Genomic DNA, 21,447 nt, shown 5'->3' with positions numbered 1-21,447 from the left:
CTGTGATTTCTAATTCCAACATCTCAGTGGTCCAACGGAGTTTTAAAAAAAAATGGAAAAGGAACTTCCATGTTTAGCACCTCTCATGCCCTCAGAACATCCAAAAGCACTTCACAATCTAAGTATTTACATTTGACATGAGGCTCTGTAGACAGACACAGCAACCATTTTATGCATAGCAAGGTCTCAAAAACAGCAATGAGAGAAATGACCAGCTGTCTTGTTGGTTTTGGTTGAGACCAGTGTTCACAAGAAAATTGGGAGAACTTAACCCCTGCTGTTCCTTGAATTGTGCCCTGGGATCTTTTACATCCACCTGACCAGGCAGGTTTAACATCTGATCCAAATAAGTCAAGGAATTGGGGATGCCAAGCTTGGGTTCTTAAAAGTTTGTAGATTGCAAGAAGGGACCACTGAGGGAGATGTGGAGCTAGGTTATTTCAAAGAAAGACATGCATTTATATAGCAACTTTCGTGACCACAGGATGTCCCAATGCGTTTTGCAGTCAGTTAAGTACTTTTGAAGTATAGTCACTGTTACAATGTAGAAACTGCAGCAACCAATTTGAACATAGTTTGCACAAACATCAATGTGATAATGATTTTTATTTGTGATGAGAGATAAATATTGGCCAGGACACCAGGGACAATTCCCCTGCTTGTCTTCAGAATAATGCAATAGGGATCTTTTACATCCATCTGAAAGATGGCATTACTACTCTCACCCATTCTAATCTCTCTCTCTGAACTTACTGCACTCCGTTCTCTCAGGTCCAACCCTGACACTGTCATCAAACCTGCTGACAAGGGTGGTGCTGTTGTTGTCTGGCGCACTGACCTCTACCTCACGGAGGCTGAGTGTCAACTCACAGACACTTCCTCCTACCTCTTCCTGGACCATGACCCCACCAGTGAAGCCCGGCATGACTCTGATGGCATTACTACCTCAGTGTTGCACTGGAGTGTCAGCCTAGACATCTGTGCTGAAATTACTAGAGTGGAACTTGAACCCACAACCTTCTGCCTCAGAGGCAAGCGTGCTACCAATCGACAAGTGACACTTATTCAATTACCTAGCTTTGTATCTTGCTATTTTTCTCCCCACAGGATGAACTGATTGAGCACTACCAGGCATCTCATAATCAAGCGGGAGGCTGTACTGCCCTGGTTGTTCTCTGTTTGCAGGGAAAGTTGTATGTAGCCAATGCTGGAGACAGTAGGTTAGTGCGTGAACAGACTGATCCTTTCACTATTGTTTCTCCTTTGCAACTTCTCTTTTGGGTGGTCTGATGCTGGTTTATTTGTCTCTATTTCCACAAAGTATCCACTCTTCCTCTTCCTCTTTTAGGCTCCTGTTGTATTACGCAATTTTTCCCAGACAAGGTGAGCCTTATCCCAAGTCCGTTTTCTGCTTTTTTTGAGCTGCTTGTGGTTATATTCAGACAGTGCCGGGAGAGGACACAGAACAGGCTGTCTGGAATACCCTCTTTGATGGGGTTTAGTACAAACCTAAGAAATTCATTTAAAAAAAAATTATTCATTCGTGGATTGTGGGCACCGCTGGCTAGGCCAGCATTTGTTGCCCATCCCTAATTGCCCTTGAGAAGGTGGTAGTGAACCACAGCCTTGAACAACTGCAGCCCCAGCTGTTGGAGCTACAGGCCAGTTAGTTTAACATCTTTCATAGGGAAAACTTTGGAAGCCATTATTGAAGATGTTATGCCAGGGCATTTAGAAAAAAAATTAAGGCAAGCGGGCAGCGTCAGCATGCTCTTGTGAAAGGGAAATTATGTTTAACCAATTTATTGGAGTTCTCTGAAGGAGTCACATGTGGATAAAGCGGATGTACTGTACTTAGATTTCCAGAAAGCATTTGATAAGGTGCTACAACAAAGGTTATTTTGGGAAACAAAAGCTCATGGTGTAGGGGGAACATATTAGCATGGATAGAAAATTGGCTAGCTAACAGAGAGTTGGCATAAATGACTCTTTTTCTAGTTGGCAAGATGTAACTAGTGGTGAGCCACAGGGACCAGTGTTGGTGCCTCAACGTTTTACATTTTATATAAATGACTTGGATGAAGGGATCAACGGTATAGTTGCTAAATTTGCTGACGACACAAAGGTAGTTAGGAAAATAAGTTGTGAAGAGCACTTAAGGAGGCTACAAGGGGACATAGGTTAAGTGAGTGGGCAAAGGTCTGGTAAACGGAGTATAATGTTAGAAAATGTAAAATTGTCCATTTTGGCAGGAAGAATAAGAAAAGAAGCTGCTTATCTAAATGGTGAGAAATTGCAGTGCTCTGAGATGCAGAGGGTGTCCAGTGCATGAATCACAAAAAGCCAGTATGCAGGTACAGCGAGTAATTAGGAAAGCCAATAAAATGTTATTATTTATTGCGAGGGGAATTAAATATAAAAGTAGGGAGGTTATGCTTCAGTTGTGCAGGACACTGGTGAGACCACATCTAGAATACCGCATACAGTATTGGTCTCTTTATTTAAGGAAGGATGTAAATCTATTAGAAGCAGTTCAGCAAAGGTTTACTAAACTAATACCAGGAATGGGTGGCTTATGAAGAAAGGCTGGACAGGCTGGGCTTGTTATCCACTGGAGTTTAGAAGAGTAAGAGGTGATTTGATTGAAACATATAAGATCCTGAGGGGTCTTGACAGGGTAGGTGTGGAGAGTATGTTTTGTCTTGTGGGATAACCTAGAACTAGGGGTCACTGTTTAAAATAAGGGGTTGCCCATTTAAGACAGAGATGGGAAGAAATTCTTTCTCTGAAGGTAGCGAGTCTTTGGAATTCCCCTCTTCAAAAAGAGGTGGAAGCAGAGTCTGTGAATGTTTTCAAAGCAGAGCTAGATAGATTAATGATATAAACAATGGAGTGAAAGGTTATCGGGGGTAGGCAGAAGGTTACAGTCAAATCAGCCATCTTCATATTGAATGGCAGAGCAGGCTCAAAGGGCCGAGTGGCCTCCTCCTGCTGCTAGTTCGGATGTTTGTAACACCCACAGTGCTGTTAGGAAGGGAGTTCAAGGATTTTGACCCAGCGATAGCCAATTTATTTCTCCTTTTCCCAGGCTCTCATTTTTCAGTAGTTGACACTGGATTTTCATAAAGGGTAATCCTTTGTTTTTTTTCTTGACCTGCCCAGGGACACCAAATCTGATTTGTACTCCCCAGTGCCACCCTGGCTGAAATTGACATTGGCATGATGCCGAATGTTAGATTTTGGGGCTTTTGGTCTACTGCAGAATTATATTTTTATACCATGAGAATATTGATTCCCTCTCTTTATCTCTCCATAGTAAACCTAGCCCTACTCTACAAAACCCAGTCTCAAAGAAAACAGCAAATTAGCCCAGAACCCCATCAGTGCAAATCTAGGCTCTAGAAGCATGCACTATCGTTGGGATGACTTTCCACCTAGTGTTACTTTCTCCCTGTAAGCCCCATGTGCTGATCTTAACCTTGCTGCTATGAGGCGTCAAGAACTGGATAGTCCTGGACAACAATGATTTATATAATGTCTTTAACATCATAAACTTCCCCAAGGCACTTCACAGGAGCATATCAAACAAAATTTGACACAGGAGGATTGAAGAAGTGTCCATAGTTTAAGGAAGGATGTAAGTGTGTTGGAAGCAGTTCAGAGAAGGTTTACCAGACTAATACCTGGAATGGGTGGGTTGTCTAATGAGGAAAGGTTGGACAGACTGGGCTTGTATCCGTTGGAGTTTAGAAGAGTAAGTGGCGATTTAATAGAAGCATATAAGATCTTGGGGGGTCTTGACAGGGTGGATGTGGGGAGGATGTTTCCTCCTGTGGGACAATCTAGAGTTCGGGGTCACTGTTTAAAAATAAGGGGTCGCTCATTTAAAACTGAGATGAGGAGAATTTTTTTTCTGGGGGTCCTGAGTCTCTGGCATTCTCTTCTTGAAAAGATGGTGGAAGCAGAGTCTTCAAATATTTTTAAGGCAGAAGAGGATAGATTCTTGGTAAGCATGGGGGTGATAGGTTGTTGGGGGTAGGCGGGATGCAGATTTACGATTCCTATCAGATCAGCCATGATCTTATTAAATGGGGAGCAGGCTCAAGGGGCCGAATGGCCTACTCCTTTTTTGTATGTTGCTCGTATGTAGATTGCATGGTGCAACATACTCAGGTATCAGCTCTCCCTATCTATCCTCCAATCTTACTTGTATTTTGCCACACTACTGTATCTAGCTTGCGCTGTGATTACTAAAGCTTTGTGGCACCCTTTTGCATGGTTATCGTGTTGTCTAGAAAGTTGATCTCTGTGGGACGCAATGCAATAAATATTAATTATCTTTTTTTTCTCTAAAGAGCAATTATAGTGCGCAAGACAGAAATTCTACCTCTGTCCAATGAATTCACAGCTGTGACTGAGAGACAAAGGATTCAGTATCTGGTAAAACACAATATCTTCATGATCTTAGTTCTGCCTAACTCTTGAAGGTTGAATGCACATGTTAACTTAGCAGATTTTTAAAGCAATTATTAAATAGTATATTTTTACATTTTTCTAAATATTTGTCTAATAAAGGTAAGGGGACACTTTCTTAGGACTTGTGGGATAAGAATTTTAAATTTGAGACATTGGGAAACAGGGAGGCAATGTAGGTCAGTAATTGAGACAACACTAAGAAGGTAGTGTCTCAGTGTGACTGAGGGTGATTATTCCCAAATATATTTACCTCTGAAGCCAGGTATAAACAGTAAACTCTTGTTTCTGGCTAAATCATTAAGACAACAACAGCTTTCATTTGAACGGCACCTTTAACGTAGCAAACCATTGCAAGGTGCTTCACAGGAATGTTATCAGACAAAGTTTGACACATGCGGAGATAGTAGGGCAGAATTTCAAAAGCTTAGTCAATGATGTAAGGAGCATCTTAAAGGAGGAGAGAGTGGCGGAGAGATTTAAGGAAGGGAATTAATTGAGTGGTTCTAGCAAGGTCAGCATTTATTGCCCTTGAGAAGGTGGTAGTGGTGTATTTGCTGCCCTTGTCCTTCTAGGTGGGAGAGGTCATGGGTTTGGAAGGTGTTGTTGAAGGAGCCTTGGCGAGTTGCTGCAGTGCTACTTGTATATGGTACACACTGATGCCACTCTGTGTTTTGTGCTAGGTATGACTCCAACCAATGAAGAGTTTTTCCCCCCGATCCCCATTGACTCCAGTTTTGCTAGGGCTCCTTGATGCCACACTCAGTCAAATGCTGTCTTGATGTCAATGGTAGTCACTCCCCCCTCACCTTAGAGCTTGGGACCAAGGCAGCTGAAGATTGAGGAATAGCTGCCAGTGGAAGAATGATGAAAGTTAGGGAGGGAATTTCAAAACTTACGGAAGGAAGTTGGGCTATTAGTGTTACATCTACGTTTCTTCACAGGCCTTCCTGAAGCCCGAGTTACTTGGTGAAGTGTTTTCAAGATGCGAGGTTCCTCGCAGAGTGAAAAGGAGTGATATTGGGGAGAAAATCTTGTACCGGGATTACTTCATGTCTGGCTGGTGAGCATTTGTTAAACAATCTGCATTGTGGGAAAATCCCATACCAGGAGCTTCTACATTTTTAAAATAATATTTGCTTGTGTTCCTCCATGAATTTTATTTCTTTAATTTTCTCCTCCGCTGCCTTTAATCTCCACATACGAGGGAGAATTCTGCTGCTAAGTGTAAGCTAGCAGTCCAGCTCATGCTTCCATTGATTCTTTTGAGCAAATGGCCCTCATGCATTCCTCCTTTTCAGTTCCCTCCATCATTGTAAGTGCCAGCCCTCTGTCCAATGTGGATCTTTTCCTATTGAATGTTTTGTTCCAGTTTGTGTTCATGGTAATGGGTGTCACTGTGTTCCACATGTCAGTGACTGCACATGAGAAAAATCTGGAATTTGAGTCTTGCTTCTTAGCGTTCATCACACTGTCCCATTCTGCTTCATGGGTTTGTATAAATGTAAATGTATGTTATTTCATTGATTCTCTAGATTCCTGGTTGCTCTGTATAGGCTTTCTCTTTATTTATTCGTGGGATGTGGGCTTCGCTGGCTGGGCCAGTATTTGTTGCCCTTGAGAAGGTGGTGGTGAGCTGCTGCCTTGAACCTCTGCAGTCCATGTGGTGCAGGTACACCCGCAGTGCTGGTTTTGACTCTTCTAGAAGCACTGTATTTTCTCCCTAGCTGTTTCGTACAATGGGTGCCTTGCCAGGCAATGGTAGCGGGCATTTAAGGGTCAACTACGTTGGTATGGTACTGCAGTCATACGCAGGCAAGGTCAGGTAAGGGCTTTCCTTTCCTGAAGTAAATTGGTGAACCAGTTAGATTTTTAACATTGAGAAAGCTGCTCCACCAAAGGTCTCTCCAAGTCATAAACCCAGTTGAAAATATATCCTTACCCCTGCTCAGTCAGCATCTTGGAATTCCTTGATCAACTGCATCATTGAAGTACCATCACTGGAAGGATTGCAGGACTTCCACGAGAAGGTTCATCATCACTTTCTTAGGGCAACAGGCCATCCACAACCCAAGAATAAATGCATTTTTAAAAAAATTTGTGAAGTACTCTGTAGACCTCTGAACCTTAACTCTTTCCTGGGTTTGGTATCTTAAAACACATTTAAGCATTCTGCTTTAATATCTTCCCAAAAACCATTTTACAAATATTGTGAATAGCAAAGGCCAACCATACTGATCACAACAGTGACTAAACCAGTTGCAGTTGACCCCTTACACTTGGTTTCCTATTATTTTACCAATTTACAATCCCGAATGTGCTAAGAATTACACTAAGCCAATTTAAGATTATTAGTCGGGTTCGCAATGTGGCTCACTTATGCTTGCTAAAAGCTACATATATTCATACACAGGGCCCTGTCCTCTTCAAACAAAAAGAACATGTCCAGGTATTGCACCTTTTTCAATTAAATAAAATCTTGGAGGACAGTTGTTCCCTGGTGCATTCCCCATAGCAATGCCTCCACCAATCAGGGTCGATTTTCCTGTTTTGAATTTAAACAAAAGCTTGGGGGAATAACTGTTCCCTAATGTGTTCTTCATGGCAATGGCTCTACCAATCAGGGTTCACCTGCCAGCGAATCAGCACCCTTTTCTCATGCAGTATAAATTTGCTGTTCCCTTTGAAATTTGGTATTCCTGGGATTATCCTGTTGACTGCAAGACGAAAAGCTTCGACAGTGTCTTTTTTATTTAGTGATATTATTTTACCAATCATTATCCAATTTACAATAATTTACCCAAAAACCTGTTAAAGAAAGGAATCTAATTTATTATAGCATCTTTTGTGAATCTCAGGACATCCTAACACTCTTTACAGCCAATGAGGTACTTTTGAAGTGTAGTCACAATTTATAATGTTGAAAACATAGCACCAATTTTCACACAGCAAGGTCCCACAAATAGCAATGTGTCAATGACCACAGGCTTTGTTAGTGATGTTGATTGAGGGGCAAATTTTGGCCAGGACTCACCTGGTTTTCTTCAAGATAGTGTCATGAGATCTTCTACAATCCCCTGAGAAGTTAGATGGGTTCTCTGGAATAGGGCTTGAACCCACAATCTTGACGCTGAGGGGAGAGTGCTGCCACAGCTGATTCAAGTTTCTTTTGAAGTTCCTTTAATATCATACGTAATGAATATCATCATCAATTTTATGAAGTCAGCAAAGGCTTCCGATGGGTATAACCTGTCTTTATAAACCCACGCTGGCTTAAGATCATTGCCCTCAGCCTTGTTATGTCTGTTTTCAGGGGATACAAAACCGCACAAGAAGATGACCTCAAGTACCCTGTTGTGCATGGAGATGGAAGACAGGTACACCTTTGAAAGATCATTGTGCAATTTTAAAGAGACAGCATTGCCTTGATAATGCCATAAAGGCAAACAGTGATATTACTGCCATCGTCGTTTTTAGGAACACAAATTGATCATCTTTGCTATATTGTCACTACAGTGGGCTATTAACAACAGTACACAAAACATTGTGGGTTTACTTCTATTATTTAAAAACATTAAAAATTGAGCAGAAACAAGGCCAGCTGCAGCAGAAGCATATCACTTGGCCAGCATTGAGGTGAACTTTACGAACGTCAGAATCCATATAAGTCGGTCTGCTTTGCCATTTGGTTAGGTGATAGCTATACTGTACCTCAGCCCCAACTCATCTCTAGCCCACATCCTTTGACACCCTTCTGAACAAAGGTTTCACAGTGTGCTGCCTGAAGGTCTTTTGTACTTGGGTGTCGCCACATAAGCTACTTCAAGCAGACCAATTTTGCGGAGCTTTAACGCACTGAAGTGGATTCCTCACTCTTGTGGCTCGCAGAGCAAGTTTCCATTCTCAGATGGACCAGCGAGCAGGGGCCAATCTCTTTCCCAGAGTGAAAGTCATAGGAATGAAAATTCCAGCTGTGCTTATGTTCACTAGCAGCAGACTCGAGACTATCAATTGCGAGATCCCTGCTACATACCCAGTTGCCTAATCTCAGTGGGAGCAGAATAGTTGCCATCAGCTGGGGAGGTGGGAGTGTAATTCCTGCTCCTAATTATTATTCATTGGTGGCTGCTGACATTTGTGGATGTCTGAACCTCCACTCAGCACAGTACTGGGCTGGCATTGATTTCTCTTCAACCTCCACCCTGTCAAACATCCTCGGCATACAAATGCCTACTAAGTACCTTTTATTCTTTCAATAGTTCTATCCAGATGGGCCTTAATGTGACTTCATTTCTCACAATACTTGCCATTCATTCTGCCATTTTGCGTGACAAATAATTTGCCTTCTGCTTCAGACTCGAGTGATGGGGACGATTGCAGTCACACGAGGTCTTGGAGACCACGGATTAAAGGTCTATGACACTGACCTCCATGTAAAACCATTTTTATCCTGCATTCCTGAGGTAAGTAGAGACGAGAAACAGCAAGTACTTTTATCACTCATACCTTGATCCCTGTATTATTCATAGCAGTGGTTATGAATAGAAGATTCTTCACTCATTGTGTTTATATTTCCAGCATTCTTTGCTGTAATTGCTGCATTCATCTTTCAAACAATTAAGTGAGTGAACACTATGGACTCATTGTCACTAGTGAAGATGAGGATGGTCAAGAGAATAAATTTAGGGCCAATGGTGACCTAATGTCACTGGACTAGTAATCCAGTGGCCCAGGCTAATGCTCTGTGGACATGGGTTCAAATCCCACCATGGCAGCGAATTTAAATCAAATTAATTTTTTTTTTTTAAATTGGGAATTGAAAGCTGGTCTCATTAATGGTGACCATGACAACTATCCTTGATTGTCATAAACACCCATCTGGTTCACTGATATCCTTCAGGGAGGGAAGTCTGGCCTACATGTGACTCCAGACCCACAGCAACGTAGATAAAAGGGAAAAAACTGCGGATGCTGGAAATCCAAAACAAAAACAAAAATACCTGGAAAAACTCAGCAGGTCTGGCAGCATCTGCGGAGAGGAACACAGTTAACGTTTCGAGTCCGTATGACTCTTCAACAGAACTAAGGAAAAATAGAAAAGAGGTGAAATATAAGCTGGTTTAAGGGCGGGGGGGGCGGGGTTGGTGGTGGACAGGTAGAACTGGATAGAGGGCCAGTGATAGATAGAGGTAACCTAAAGGTAGTTGACTCTTAACCGCCCTCTGAAATGGCCCAGGAAGCCACTCAGTTCAAGGGCAATTGGGGATGGGGCAACAAATGCTGGCCTTGCCAGTGACAACTATATCCCACAAAAGAATAAAGGAAAAAATAATTGAAAGGTATTGAACAGTAGCCAGCAACCATAAAACTGCAGCCCTGGATCGAGGAGGGATTCGGGACTGTGTACAGTCTGATTCCCAGTTCTACTCGAGGGTGCTCATGAAACCAGTCTTATAATCTCATCGAGGCATTTACACAGCATGTTGGATCTAGAGAGTGAAGCTTGACGAACTAATGGCTATATTTGAACCAAGAGCCTCAATCAGTATAAAGTTACACAAATTATTTTTTAAAAAGCAGAAAATGCTGGAAAAACTCAGCAGGTCCGACAGCATCTGTGAAGAGAAAAACAGTTAACATTTCGAGTCCATATGACTCTCCTTCAGAAATTATTTTGCTTAGGGGTCTGTCATTTTGCTGCCAGCAGTTTAAAAAACCAAATATCAGCAGTCGATGTGTTCGATCATGTTGGGCTTGAATTAATGTGTGCAAATCCTTGTGAATTTGTTAAAGCATCATTTTTTTAAAAAAAGACTTGCATTCATATAGCACCTTTCACAACCATTGGCTGTCTCAAAACACTTTACAGCCATCACTGTTGTAATGTTGGAAACGCAGCAGCCAATTTGCACACTGTAAACTCCTACAAACAGCAATCAGATAATCTTGATAATCTGTTCAGTGATGTTGATTGAGGGATAAATATTGACCAGGACGCTGGGGATAACTCCCCTGCTCATCTTCAAAATAGTGCCCTGGGATCTTTTACAGCTAATCAAGCAGGTTGATAGGGTCAAAGCTAAAAACTGCAGATGCTGGAAATCTAAAATAAAAGCAAAAATTTCTGTAAATATTTAGCAGGTCAGGCAGCATCCAGGGAGAGAGAAACAGAGTTAACGTTTCTGGTCGATGAGTTTATCATTTCATCAACCTGAAACATTAACTCTGATTCCTTCTCCACAGATGCTGCCAAACCTGCTGAGTGGGAACACCACCACCTGGGACGTTCCTCTCCAAGCTATTCACCATCCTGACTTGGAAATATATCACCGTTCCTTCACTGTCGTTGGGTCAAAATCCTGGAACCCTCCCCATCAGCAATGTGGGTGTACCTGCATCACATGGACTGCAGTGGTTCAAGAAGGCAGCTCACCACCACCTTCTCAAGGGTAGATAAGGGTGGGCAATAAATGCTGGCCTAGCCCGCGACACCATACCATGAATGAAATTTTTTAAAAAAAATTTCCAACATATTGTTTTATTTCAGGCAGCTGGGGCCTCAGCTTAATATCTCATCCAAAAGACAGCAGCTCTGACACTGCAGCACTCCCCCTGTACCTGAAGCTGAATACCCCAAAATTATTATTTTTTTTTACACATTTTAAATTATTCTTAATGGGTTTATCAGTAAACATACTCATAAATGTCACATATATCTTATACTCATCAAAGCTTCTTCCTTTCTTTTTAAAAAGGTTATAATCTTCGACCTGGGACAACATGAATTTGGGCCAAGTGATGTTCTCATAATGGCCACTGATGGATTATGGGATGTCATATCTAATAAGGAAGTGGCAGACACCAGCCAAAGATTTTTGGAAGATCAGGAGCATAATCCACGCAGGTAAAGGATACTCATCATTTGTGCTGTTTTCCTTACTTGTATTTTTATGGTCACTAGTGTGAGACGTGTTAAATTTAACAAAGGTGACATTAATGATGATGCATGCTGTCAAACTTCAAGATTTGACATGAAATCAATTCATTGCTGCACCAGTGCATCCATTTATAAAAGTAATACGTACCCTACAGGTCAAAAAGCTGCAGGGTTCAATTCCCTGTCTATGCTAGACTAGGGTTACAACCGCAGCTGATGTTATTCGCTGAGCAAACCAAAACCCAGAGGGAAACATCTTACTGATCATAACCCTTTCTATTTGTATTTTGAAAATGAGGAGGAAACTACTGATCCCAGCAGAATAAAATCCCAGCAATACTTTTAGGATTTTAAAATTAATAGATTTATTAACAAGGAAAAAAACTTAAAACACACAAGATTGAGATTACACAGTTAAGACAGTCTTACAAAACATCCCCAAAACGACCCACTTGGCCAAAACACACAAATAAACTACTTGGCAACAGCTCCCTTATAGATTTTTAAGCATAAAAATCCATTAATATTACCCAAGGCAAAATTGCAGTCACTTTAGTGACAGGTATACCACACAACTTCTCACTCTCTTCCACTCTGCTGTGGAAATCCCAGAAAGAAATTCAGAAACAGACTGCTTTCTGAAAACAAAGACTTTTCTGGCTTGAAACTGGATGGCTGCTTCAAATTCACAACTTTTCTCAGCAGAAAGCTGGTCACACGACATCTCCCCTCACAACTTGCCTAAACATCTTTCCTTAAATATCCTTTTTCCCTTTCATCCTGGATTCCATTGTTCTCAAACACCTCTTTGAACCCAACTTTTCCAAAATATAAAAAATCTTTCATGTTTTCCTATTGCCTCTACTCTCTAAACTACTCTTTGAAATTTAACAGCTGAAAAGTCAAATTCCTACTTATCTTATAATGCAAACTTCAAACCCAACCTATTTACTTGAAATCCAACTTCACCATAGCCTCCCATTACAAATGCATGCATCCAGTACCTTTACCTTTCATCTCTCTGTTCCCACAGACGAGCTGTCTTTACTAACCTTTACCCAGTTTAATTACACCCCCCACACTCGCAGCCTACATTACAGAATGCCACCACATTCCCAAAAATATTAAAAATAAATGGCATCTATCTTCACACTAGTAGAAAGGGATGCTAGTTAACTGATATCTATCTAGGCTACAGAGAGGAAAATCAGTCAGAGTATTATTTCTGATTACTTGTTCAGTGAAACCTGTTGAACATGTTCAGTTCAGACTTGCCTTATCATAAATATGCCCAACCTGGTCAAATATCACACGTGAAGAATGGTAATTTCACTGAGTGAGGTATGCTCGAGAAAAGGAAAGGAAAGCAAACTTCCAAAATGTATATAACCCATCTTTATCTCTGTAGGTATACAATGCTGGCCCAGTGCCTTGTAAATAAGGCAAGAGGTACACCACAAGACAATGACTGGAAACTGGAAGATGGCAGCTTTGCTTCATTCGATGATATATCCGTATTTGTGATACCACTGCACAATATAGGAGGCACGGTGTAAATTTTGGTCAGAAGAGAACCACAAGGTTTCTGTCGCTGCCCACTGATTTTGGTGTTCCAAGCTTAAACTTGTGTTCGAAGTGGATTTCAGAATTGCTGCAGGTCAAAGAGGAAACACCATCATGCAAATCTGCCCAAGTTGCTGATCACTCCTTTTCCCTTTGCAATTTCACAAGTTAAATGAGAACCTTCACCAGGAAAAATAGCCGTTCAGTTCATCCACTTAATGTTTTGCCACCAGAAAGAAAGTTTCCTTTTATCTTTGCAAAATGTTACTTCAACGAGAGAGCGTTGTGTGGTAAGTATTGGGTTTTCACCCAATGATGTGGGTACTGTTCCCAATCGAAAGGGAAGGCACACCGCACTGCATTCCTGTACAACTCCTGACCCCCAGCTTAAGCCCCATTCTGGGTGGCCACTCCTGGGTGTCAATCTATGCTGTTGACCAACTTGAGTGTGATGGACCAGTTTGAACAACATGGGTCAAGGTTTGGAAATGGGTCTCCTGTCCATTCTTTTGTTCATTGCCACACTATTGCAGAGAGAGGGGGTCCCTCAGATACAGAATATTGAAGTATAAAATGAGGGCTTTTTTGTAAAGTTATTCCAATTGACGCATTTTGATTGAAGGACTACAAATGTATTGGTGAAAATAGAGAATGAAACTATGTACTTGGAAAGACCCAGCCGTAGGTAAAGAGAATATCTCTAATAATGTGTTAATGAGAGGGACATCTCCCACCCAGTGCCATCTTCTCATATGCATATTTAGTTCTCTGTATAAATATTGAAGGACAGTTAATTTTCTTAAGTTTTTCGGAAAAAAGAGGACCAGAATGTAAGTATCCACAACTATAACCGGTAAGACTTTTCAAAATACATCGGCTCTCAGAACCATATGCCACAACCACATGGATGCACTAACTGAACTGTACACCGATGACATCAGAAATCTCAGCTTTGTCATCGAAACAACTCTAGAAAAAGCGAAGATTGTTTTAGATTGACTAATTGATGCCGTTTTGAAATATTGAGACATTTCGTCAAACTGTGAGGTACTTTACTTATATGTTTTTTAAATCAAAATATTCCAGCAGGTGCTTAAAGGAGGGGAAAAAAGGTATACATCTGTCATTCAAAAAGCACGTGAGGCTGAGTTTCTGCAGGGATTCCCTTCATCGTCTGACATAACTGTGATAGAGCAACTGGGGTAACCCAGCTTTAGAACTGGAACATGTGCAGTTTTGGGGATCTCTGCAGCTCTTCTGCAAACATTCCGGGGAATAAGTGAGAGAATCCCTGGGGAATCTCACACCCAAGGCAGTTTTTTGAAAGTCTACTGAATCTTAGCCTCATAATGCCCGGTAAATGTAACAGCAGGTTCAATGTCTGGTGTGTGTCGAATTTACTGTGGTGTATCTAGGTTGCTCCCCTTGGGTCTGGATCTATGAAATGTAACTGCAGAGATTCATCATACCTCATTGGCACACTGTCACTCATAAACCTTTTAGCCTTTAGCAGGATTATCAAAGAGGTTTATCTCTGCAACTTTCTAAGTGCCAGATGTTGGAATACCTTAAAACGTCTTTTGTATATTTTTGAAATGCTGAAATGTATGGGGTCGAATTAAATAATTGAAAGAAAAAAATTGGGGAGCTGGTGATGAATTTTGATCAAGAGCTCAGCACTAAGCTCTGGAATAAACTTGTTAAACTCCTCTGCCTTTTAAGATTCTTAAAAACCTTTGGCCAAGGTTTTGGGCAACTGTCCTGACGTCTAACCATCTCCCCCTTGACATTCAATGGCATTACCATCACTGAATCCCCTGACCATCGACATCCTGGGTGTTACAGTTGACCAGAAGCTGAACTAGATCAGCCAGATAAATATTGTGGCTACAAAAGCACGACAGAGGCTAGGAATCCTGTGGCGAGTAACTCACCTCCTAACTTCCTAAAGCCTGTCCACCATCTACAAGGCACAAGTCAGGCATGTGATGGAATACTCCCCACTTGCCTTAATGAGTGCAGCAGCACCAATAACACTCAAGAATCTCAAAATCATCAAGGGCAAAGCCGCCGGCTTGATTGGCACCCTATCCACTTAAACATTCAGCCCCTCCACCAGTGATGCACAGCGGCAGCAGTGTATACCAGCTACAAGATGCACTGCAGGAACTCACTAAGGCTCCTTAGACAGCACCTTCCAAATCCACAATCATTACCATCCAGAAGGGGATAAGGGCAGCAGACACATGGGAACACCACCATCTGGAAGTTCCCATCCAAACAACTCACCATCCTGACTTGGAAAATATATCGCTGTTCCTTCACTGTCGCTAGGTCAAAATCCTGGAACTCCCTAACAGCACTGTGTGTACTGTAGCAGTTCAAGAAGGCAGCTCACCACCACCTTCTCAAGGGCAATTAGGGACAGGCACCAAATTCTAGCCTTGCCACTTATGCTTACAGCCTGTGAAATAATAAAATAAATAAAAACAAGTTGTTTGAACAATGGACAATAAAAGTTAAAACATTTACCCATTGAACTATTGGAGAATGTAAGTATAGCCCAGCACAAAATTGAAACGTTACTCACATATGTTCAGACAATTGCTTGTTGGTCCTCACTAAGCTTTTTAGGTTCCAGCTGGGGTAGCCAAAAAAGGAGGGAATAATTGACCTCAGTCACCCTGCACAATGGAGAGGCGGTCCAGTGAGGTGGTGATGGAAGAGAAACTGCATCTAGGTACATCCGATTGAGATAACCAATAAATCTTACATTGTTTTGCTTCTCAGGTAGCAGAGAGTAGGCATAAATGTGTCATTTTCAGGTTGGTGAGATGTAATCAGTGGTGTGCCACAGGGATCAGTGCTGGGACCTCAACAGTTTATAATTTATTTAAACGACTTGGATGAAGGAATGGATACCAAATTTGCTGATGACACAAAGATAGGTAGGAAAGTAAGTTGTGAAGAGGACATAAGGAGATTACAAGGGAACATAGGTTAAGCAAGTGGGCAAAGATCTGGCAATAATGTGGGAAAATGTGTAATTGTCCAATTTGGAAGGAAGAGTAAAAAAGCATATTATCTAAATGGTGAGAGACTGCAGAGCTCAGGTGCAGAGGGGTCTGGGTGTCCTAGTGCATGAATCACAAAAGCTAGTATGCAGGTAATTAGGAAAACTAACAGAATGTTATCATTTATTGCAAGGGGAATTGAATACAAATGTAGGGAGGTTATGCTTCAGTTGTACAGGGCACTAATGAAACCACATTTGTAGTACTGTGTACAGTATTGGTCACCTTATTTAAGGAAGGATGTAAATCCGTTGGAAACAGTTCAGAGAAAGTTTACCAGACTAATACCTGGAATGGGTGGGTTGGCTTATAAGGAAAGGTTGTGCAGGCTAGCCTTTTATCTGCTGGAGTTTAGAAGAGTAAGAGGTGACTTCATTGAAACATATATCCTGAGGGGTCTTGACAGGGTGGATGTGGAGAGGATGTTTCCTGTTGTGGAACTAGGTGTCACTGTTTAAAAATAAGGGGTCACCCATTTAAAATGGAGATGAGGCGTAATGTTTTCACTCCGAGGTTTGTGAGTCTTAAAAACTCTGCTTCCACCATCTTTTCAAGAAGAGTTTGGAATATTTTTAAGGCAGAGGTGGATAGATTCTTGGTAAGCAAGGGGGTGATAGGTTATTGGGGGTAGTTGGGATGCAGATTTGAGGTTACTATCAGGTCAACCATGATATTATTAAATGGCAGAGCAGGCTCGAGGGGCTGAATGGCCTACTCCTCTTTGTTCAGAGGTTCGTATGTGTGCATAATCACTTATGTAGCCATAAGCATAAAGTATTCTCATTTGTTCAAATTTCCATTGTGTGAGGATGTGTCCTTGCTTGCTTCTAAATTTCTTACATCTAATTTTGACAGTTACTGGAAACATTTTGCATCTTTCCACCCTGTCTCGTGCTTTCAGATTTTGTAGTCAGCATTTTCTCATTCTTGTTCTATTACACCACCTAGTGCTCATTGTTTATTTAACAGCATTACAACCCACAACCAAAAACGGGGAGGCAGGGGGTGGGTGGGGGGAACGGTGAGGTTGAGAAAAAAAAATTCCACAGGATGGAGACAAAATGACTGAAGGCTCAGCCGTCAGCATTCGAATGAAGGGAGGAGAGTATGCCTACAAAGGAAAAAGCAGAGGATCGAAGGGTGTGACAGGACGTTGCTGAAATGAGTAGGTGGGAAGAGGGACATATTGCCTTTAAAGAAGTAGAAGACCTTCACTATTTTAAATAAATCAAGGTAATAGAGAATTGCATAGTGGTTAAATTACTGGACTAGTACTCCAACAGACCTGGACTAAAGTTGGTTCAAATCCCACCCTAACAGTTTGAGAATATAAATTTAACTCATTAAGTAAATAGTGTCAGTAATGGTAAGCATGAATCTTCCAGATGGTTATTAAAAATCCAACTGGTTCGCTAGTGCCTTAAGGTAAACTTGCTATTTTACCCAGTCTGGTCTATTTGAGACTTAAGACCTACAACAATGTGGTTCATTCTTAACTGCCCTCTGAAATGGCCTAGCAAACCCCCACAGTTGTATCAAAACCAGTACAAAAGACTATAGTGTACAGTAAAATCTTGACGAGTCGAATACATGGGGACCTGCTTGCAAATTCAGGTAAGGCAGAGCGTCATCATAGCTAAGAGGGCCCTGTTCCCACATGAATGTGCCTTCAGATAACCCGATATGTCTCAAACACAGACTATGTTAAAAACAAAGAGATTCTAATGTCAAATGAAAGCACAGTAAAGCAGTAAGTGTGCAAAAAAAACCTTTATTCGATTTATTAACATCTTACAATGACTTGACCTTGCAAAAGGGCTGGGGCTTTGCAATGAAAATGTTGGGGGCTAGCTCCAGAAAAACTCCGTAACCTTTTTCTGCAGTTTTCAGACATGCGCGATACAGTCTGTCAATGCAGTCACACGTTTCCGGTGTTTTTGTGCTGCAGTGTGAAACCCTGGAGCATCTCTATAGCCATTGTGGCATCGGCTAGGGAAACAGGTGGGTGAGCAATCATCATACACTTCAGGAGGGTCATTAGCCTCCTTGGTTGAAGACTGTACTGGATCTACGATCACATCATCTGTCAGTTCCATTGTGCGACGTTTGGCATCATCCGCCTCCTAATTTTCCATCGCTTTTTCCTGCTGGAATTTCCAGGCCAGGTTGGCTGGCCTCAGCCTGCTCCTCCTCATTCTTGATGCCTTTGTGCAGTCATAACTTGTTTGAACCCAATGTGGTGGAAGCAGTCAGCAACTATGACTTCCATCACCATCGTGCATGCCTTCCTATTGCAAACAGGGCCTCTAGAACAGTTAGATTGCACTCCTGCCTCTTATCAATGACCTTAACAACCTGAGATCAGCTACCATCGGGAGGGGGTTTTCAGGTTCTAAATCACCCCGATACATTGGCTGGAGCTTGGCCTTGCTGTTGCGAGGCAAGAACATCAGCTTGATGCTCTTTAGGCTGATGGTGTTGGCATGCATGGGGTAGTTGTCTGTAACAATGGTAATCGTCCTTTTCCTTCATTGATAGTTTATCCCTGAGTCACTTCTCAAAAGTGCTAGAGGCCGTCCACTGGGTGGCTAGTGTCTTGACATGCGCAAAACAATATGGTTTCTTGGACTTCCCTGTCACAACAAGCGGCAGCTTTTCAGTGCCCTCCATGTTGGCGCAGACCATAGCATGTGCCACATTCCTTGCTTTGCTTTCCACCATTACATATTTCACCTTTACCATCAAAGTGTGGTCTGGCAAAAGATGATGAAAACAGTCTGGTTTCATTTCTGTTAAAAATCCTTGTTGGTGCATACGCGTTCAAGACACAGCCCAGATCCTTTTGGAGGCAATCATCTGTCATTACTGCTGTAACCACCACACCCTCAATGCTCACTGCGTGCAAGATGATGCTGTGCCTTGTCTTGAATCGGTCCAGCCATCCGTCACTGCAGGTGAACCCCATGTGGCCCAGTTTATTAGCCAGGGTGACTCCCCAAAATCCCTTAATTCCAAGACACCAAAACTGTAACTTTAATTCCACCCTTAACTCAACAATGGAGCATCCACAACCCTCTGGGGCAGAGAATTCCAAAGATTCACAACCCTCTTCATCTCAGTCCTAAATGATCAGCCCTTATCCGGAGACGGTGCCCCAATGTTTTAGATTCCCTGGCCAGTGGAAATAATCCTTCAGCGTCCACACTACCAAGCCCCTTCGGAATTTTGTAGGTTTCAATGAGATTGCCTCTCATTCTTCTAAACTCGAGAATATGAGCCTAATTTATCCAGCCTCTCATCATAGGACAACCCCCTCATCCCAGGGACTAATTTAATGAACATTCGCCGTACCTCCTTAAATGTGGAGGCCAAAATTGCACCCACTATTCCAGATGCAGTCTCACCAAAACCCTGTACAACTTAGCAAGACTTATTCATTTTTGCACCCCAATCCCCTTACAATAAAGGCCAACATGCCATTTGCCTTCCTAATCACTTGCTGCACCTGCATGCTAACTTTCTGCATTCCTCATACAAGCACACCCAAGTGTCTTTGAACATCAACACTTACAAGTTTCTCACCTTTTAAAAAATATTCTGCTTTTCTATTCTTACAACCAGTGATTAACTTCACATTTCCCTATATCACGGTCCATCTGCCAGCTTATTACTCACTCACCTAACCTGTCTATATCTGTTTGCAGCCTGTGTTATCCCCACAGCTTACCTAGCTTATCAGCAAATTTAGATACATTACCCTGTCTCTTCACCTAATCATTAATATAGATTGTAAATAGCAGAGGCCCCAGCACTGATCCTTGCAGCACTCCATTATTCACTGCTTGCCAACTTGAAAAAGCGCCATTTATGCCCACTGTTTTCTATCTATTAACCAATCCCCCATCCATGTTAAAATATTACCCCCAACTTCATGAGCCCTTATTTTGCCTATTAACCTTTTGTGCAGCACCTTGGCAAATGCCTTTTGGAAATCCAGGTATACTACATCAACTGGTTCCCCTTTATCTACCCTCCTGGGTACATCCTCAAAAAACTCTAATAAAACAAGGTTTCCTTTGAGTAAAACTATGTTGACTTGTTCTAATCATACTACTTTAAGTGCACTGTTAAGATTTCCTTAATAATAGATTCCAGAATTTTCCCAACAACTTGATGCTAGACTAACTGCCATTTAGTTGTTTTCTCTCCCCCTCCTTTCTTGAAAGGTGTAGCATTTGCCAACTTCCAATCTAGTGGGACTGTTCCTGAATCTAAGGAATTTTGGAAAATCATAGCCACTAACTTTGCAGCTCTCTCTTTTAGAGCCGTAGGGTGTAGGCCATCAGATTTCAAGGATTTGTTGGATTTTAGCCCAAGTTTCTCCAACACTTCATCTCTGCAGATATTAATTTCCCTAATTTTTTCACTCTTTTTAGTCTCTAGGTTACCGTCTATTTCTGAAATTTCAGCTTATCATGAGCATTGTTGTATAGGATTTGCTATTTTGCTGATGGGAATGCTTGATAACTTCAACTAACCAGAATTGCGTCATCCAAGTTTGAGTCATCACGATTTCACTAGGATGGTAAATAAAGGCTGACCTTACCAGCGATGCCAAGATCCCATACAGCAGAGGTGGATTAATCAGTTTAGGATTCCAAGATTTCCCATGGCCTGAGGGAGCATCTCTAGCTGTCCACTTCCAGATTCCTCTTCACTCATGTGCATTCTTCAACTGAAGATGAACTTTGGTTATTCATTGCACTTCAAAAATATATTCACTACTTTTGGCATGTTAATTACATTTGTTCAATACAACAAGTCCTCACTTAAAGTTGTAGTTGCATTCACTGAAAGTTGAACTTTTCAGGAATCAGATTTTCTTAAAAGCGATGGTTGTGTTTTTCGGTTGGGCCTATAGAACCTATACCCAACAAGTTGAAATATTAAATTCCTATATGGGTGAGTGAAATAACAAAATAAAATTTAAAAATGTGTTTTTTTTACTTACCTCCTGTTTGCTGAACCTCTCGGTCACGCATCCCACTCCCCTCACCTTCCCTCTTGCTGCCGACCCTCCAGTTCGTGGTTTCACCTGCTCCCTGGTCCTCCTGGTGGTTCCAGATCCTTCCACTAGCTAAACCTCTTGCGCCTCATCTCTCCTACTTAACTCTCCTGAATCCTTGCTATGGGCATAGGCTCTGGAGATGAATGGCAAGCAGTAGGAACTTGCAGAATGTAAGCCACAAGCCGGAGGGTTGGTAGGGAGAGAGTTCAAGGAATGGCAGAGGTCACAAGCTGGAGGGTCATGGAACAAGAGAGGCTGTAAGCTGGAGGGTGCGGGGTGATGGCAAGGCTCAGGGGGCAGCAGAGGCCTCTCCAAAATGACACCTCAGATCA

At 41.9% G+C, this 21,447-nt stretch overlaps 1 protein-coding gene across 1 annotated transcript in view; it reads left to right on the top strand.

Annotated features, from left to right (window-relative positions):
• The window catches only part of LOC121280559 (protein phosphatase 1M-like), a 29,383-nt gene extending 14,496 nt beyond the window's left edge, over positions 1–14,887 (top strand). Inside the window, exons 4-10 of the mRNA XM_041192691.1 lie at positions 1,108–1,220; positions 4,356–4,440; positions 5,418–5,536; positions 7,787–7,850; positions 8,829–8,936; positions 11,229–11,377; positions 12,819–14,887. Coding sequence (XP_041048625.1) covers positions 1,108–1,220; positions 4,356–4,440; positions 5,418–5,536; positions 7,787–7,850; positions 8,829–8,936; positions 11,229–11,377; positions 12,819–12,966 — 786 coding nt within the window. The 3' untranslated portion in view covers positions 12,967–14,887. The remainder of the gene's footprint in view (positions 1–1,107; positions 1,221–4,355; positions 4,441–5,417; positions 5,537–7,786; positions 7,851–8,828; positions 8,937–11,228; positions 11,378–12,818) is intronic.
• Positions 14,888–21,447: the final 6,560 nt, after the last annotated feature.

This window comes from Carcharodon carcharias, chromosome 7 (assembly GCF_017639515.1).
Source record: "Carcharodon carcharias isolate sCarCar2 chromosome 7, sCarCar2.pri, whole genome shotgun sequence".
Taxonomy (NCBI): Eukaryota; Metazoa; Chordata; class Chondrichthyes; order Lamniformes; family Lamnidae; genus Carcharodon; species Carcharodon carcharias.
This window is presented reverse-complemented; position numbering and strand designations above follow the sequence as displayed.